The sequence below is a fragment of the Vigna radiata genome, unplaced genomic scaffold (genome assembly GCF_000741045.1).
Source record: "Vigna radiata var. radiata cultivar VC1973A unplaced genomic scaffold, Vradiata_ver6 scaffold_169, whole genome shotgun sequence".
Classification (NCBI taxonomy): Eukaryota; Viridiplantae; Streptophyta; class Magnoliopsida; order Fabales; family Fabaceae; genus Vigna; species Vigna radiata.
The window spans coordinates 263,089-267,227 of NW_014542363.1; the positions used below are offsets into that span (position 1 = coordinate 263,089).

Consider the following 4,139-nt stretch of genomic DNA (forward strand, 5'->3'; position numbering starts at 1 on the left):
ATCATTGATTTTGTCGATATGGACACATACGGAGAAATCTAGACATGAGGAGAATTCTCTTGATTATGAAATATTACCAAGGAATAAGAATAGGACGGTCAATTGCTTTAACCTTTTGTTCACTGAAATGCATGACTAATTGCTAGGGAGACTGGGAATAGTAAACTAGTAATTGGGATCAGGCTCTCTTCGTCGAGACATCGAGTTTAGGGTAATCTAGAAAATTGCATGAAAATTGATAATAAAGTTGAATTTAATAAGAAAAGTAGATACTTGAGAGTGGATTAAGATGAAACCGTAAAACCCAACAACATCATTCATCCATATAGTTTCTTTGCCAATTGATCAAATCTTTGCATTTGCATGTTTACTTTTGTTTTGCATTATTAAATTCTAAATTCATTTTATTCAAGTCTTAAGAAATCAATTCACTTGAACGATTAGGCCTAATAGTCCCTTGGGAAACGATATTCAGACTTACCGTCTCTTTATTATTTGATACGATCTAGTACACTTGTCAGGGTGTTAACAGTATTTTCTGTCACCTATCATAATATGTCGAGTTTATTATGACATAATTTCACTTATGAGTCATAATATGAAAAATTTATTATGATAGAATTGGATTTACCTGTCATAATATGTCGACTTTTATGACATGTATAATTGTGTACTTATCATAGTAGATGTTTTTAAGAATTAACCTATTATGACATAAATTGTCCATGTACGTCATAAAAACTTGTTTTTAAAAAGAAAATTATCATTACATTTAACATCCAATCACTTTTTTCTATATCATCTCATTAAATCAAATTATAATCAATAAACCATTTACAACATATCAATTGAAGAAAAGTTTAATTCACATTCTTAAGAAAAGAACTTTCTTAACATTGACAGATAAAATTTGAACTAACGTTAGGTAAGAAATAATAATGGTCTAAAAAAATATTATAACAACACAAATCACTAAAATAAATCCTACTAACAGAAAAAGAAAAAAAAAATTGAGTTGACACTAATCAAATCGTAATTGACTCGATAATGTATCGATTTTAATCAAGTAAATGACATTCAAAACCAAAACCAAATAGGTGAAAAATATGAATAAAAAAAATGTGAATATGAGAATATGAAAAATTTTAATTTTTTACTTTTTAGATAAAATTTTAAATTCTTCAATTTTAAACAATCCTTATCTTAATAAAATTATAAGATTTTAATTTGTTTTGAAATTCCCTACAAAATAAATTACTCCATTAAAAAATTTACTCTCCAAACATTATTAGGTGAATTTACTCATTGAAAATGCATTATAAGTACATAGGAGTCAAGAATTCAAACCACAAGTCATTATTCGAAAGGACTAAAAAGAGAGTTTCCATAGCCTCTTATGCATTAAAAGGGATAAAATTTGCCATATGCAGAAAAACTTATCATCCCTATCACTGACATCATGGAAGGGGGAAGGCAACTAAGAAAATGTTCAAAATATCTTTAATTTCCTCTAACAGAAACATCATATCAAACTCTGATGACGAAATCATCGACATGTCCAATAACTGTTCTTCCTTTATGATACAAGTAAGAAAAGATGGAACTAGAAAGATTATTACAGGCTTGTGTGGTTGAGGGAGCAATGCACTGAGATAAAGCAAATTATTATCGAAAGTAAGAAACCAAGGGCCCTACAACATTAGGTGAATCAAACAACAACCTGAATTGCGTGATGCCTCCTTAAAAAGTAAAAAGTAACAAGTAATAAATATTTAAGATTTTCCCATCCTTGTTTCGGAACTCTGCATTTTGTGCTTTGTGTTTGCTTTCTTTCTCTCTCTTATGCCCTTTTCTGTCTGTCAGGTTTCCTTCTTGGGTTTGTATATAAACCAAACCTACCTGCTGAAGAAAGTATCTCTCTGCATCATCTCAAGAAAAGAAATGGAGCTTCTAATCATCATCATTCTTCTTACCTTTTCCTTCTCTTATCTTTTACCGACTTCTTCTTCCCATATTCAGTTGCAACCTTCTTCACTCCAGCTTCAAGGTGGGAACAACCTCTTTTTATCTCATGAACTTGTTACAAGTGAATCAGTTTCCAAGTTTTTATTATCATTATCCATCAAACAAACTCCTTATTATAACTTTTCATATTCTTCCTTACAGATGATAATATGGGAACAGTCAATACAAACCTGCAGCTTTCTCTACCAGCGGTTCCCAGAAAGCTAAGATTCACTGAGAAAGTACTGCATGAGTCTAAAAAAGCTTCTTTTTAGTTCTCTTAAGTAGTTTTCATCAATATTTATGTTCTTTGTTCTTTATAATTTTCCAAAAATTAGGTTAAAGAAGATGAAAAAGCCAGAGATCTTGGACCACACAAACATGATGAATCCTTTGCTGCAGGTAAAGATCGTCAAAAAGTGTTTAATCATTACTCAAAATAACTCATTGACTGCATGAATTTAAAGAACTTCCTTATTGTTAATTAATCCAAGCTTGTTCATGCAATCTCTCATATCTCAGAATCTTTTCATGAAAACTAGGTTAGCCGCAGTTTAGAGTCTATTTATTACTTTCCCATGGTTCATGTACCAAAGTAAGGTTAATTTCATCATGCTAGGGGTAAACAAAGAAGTGAAAAATGAAAAGTGGAGAAAATAGTTGCATTTGTGGACTTTAGCGTTTAACACAAATAGTTGCTATCACACTTCCATTTTCATCCACTACTACTGAAAGATCTCATTCCTCTCCTACTCAATTATCACTTTGCATTATCTTATCAGTATTCATTGTTTGACTTGAATGTGCATGTGTTGATGAGCATATTTTGCTTATGATTCATGTTCTAAAATTTTCATATTAAGTCACAAACAAAAGCTCTAGCCACATATTATCCGGTACATCTTCACTTAAACTTAATTACTATATTCACTTTCCTTATCAGCGTACATAGAAACAGCAGCAATTTGTGTCTCCAACAAGTTTCAGTAATGTCACTTTGAGTAAAGCATGAACTATATATTAGAAAATTACTTGCATTATGTGCATTTAAGGTTTCTTACAGTACTAATCATTCTTTTTTTCACAATCAATACCATGTTTACCAATAAAAAATTTCACCTTCCTTAATTTTTCATTTTTTTTCTGTCTTGTTTTTAATAAATCAAAATATATTGATGAAATATGGAGTGTTCATGAGAATAAAGTGAAACCCACTTTTGTATATCTTCAAGCAATATTGCATATTTTATAATTGAGCATAAACAATATTCTATATATTAAATCCAAAAAGGACTTGTATTATAATTTATGTCTGATTTGAATCCACTTTTATGCACTATTATATATTGGAAATAAAAGATTCACCAGCTAAACATGTTTATTAAATCATGCAACTTTTGCAGAGAAACAATACCATAGAAAGCAAAACATGGTGCTTGGCAACAAGGGGACAAGACAAGAATGGATGGAGGTTGATGACCCTTCACAATACTTTACCATGGATTATACCCGAGTGAGAAGACGACGTCCCATACACAACAAGAAATTGCCGGTTGGTCCATAAACATGGTGAAGAGAAAATACCATAATCATAAACAGTTTTCACTCTAGTTGGTTTTGAAGCTTGTACTTATATTAGGTTACAGTTTTGTTCAATATGTGTGTTAAAAGTGTTAAAAACGTAAGTGTGAGTTTAAGTTATTGAGTAAAAAGATGAGAAAAGTTCCAAGGATCCATAAATGTGTAATTAGGAACATGTGCAGTGTATATTGTGTCTTCACTTTTGCCTCCAATGTAGCATTGGGGAGCAAAACCCTAAAACTTGTATGAAAACTAGGACTTCACCTAACTAATTAACAAGTACTATTACTCTAAATTAATTATTATTCTCAATGAATTTGTTTTTTCTTTTCCTTGGTGTTAGTAGTCAAAGGGGATTGGCATTGCCAACATTTCGTAAAACATGGTCTTGGAAAGTCAAATTTTGATTTCTATATTAGGAGGAACCCAACATAACGTGCTTGATTATCGTAAACAAATGTTTTAACCTGTCATGGAAGAATGCTATTATCATGGTGATTTACACACGGCATTGACATCCGGTGGAATCCACAGTTTGCTAATAACATGAAGAC

The 4,139-nt window shown here is 31.0% G+C and overlaps 1 protein-coding gene across 1 annotated transcript; it reads left to right on the top strand.

Moving 5' to 3' along the window:
• Positions 1-1,698: 1,698 nt before the first annotated feature.
• Positions 1,699-3,871, top strand: LOC106779856. The gene is made up of 4 exons (XM_014668067.2): positions 1,699-2,047; positions 2,167-2,246; positions 2,343-2,406; positions 3,408-3,871. Exons 1-4 carry the CDS (start codon positions 1,843-1,845, stop codon positions 3,566-3,568), a joined length of 510 nt encoding a protein of 169 aa, XP_014523553.2. The 5' UTR covers positions 1,699-1,842; the 3' UTR covers positions 3,569-3,871.
• The last annotated feature ends 268 nt before the right edge of the window (positions 3,872-4,139 follow it).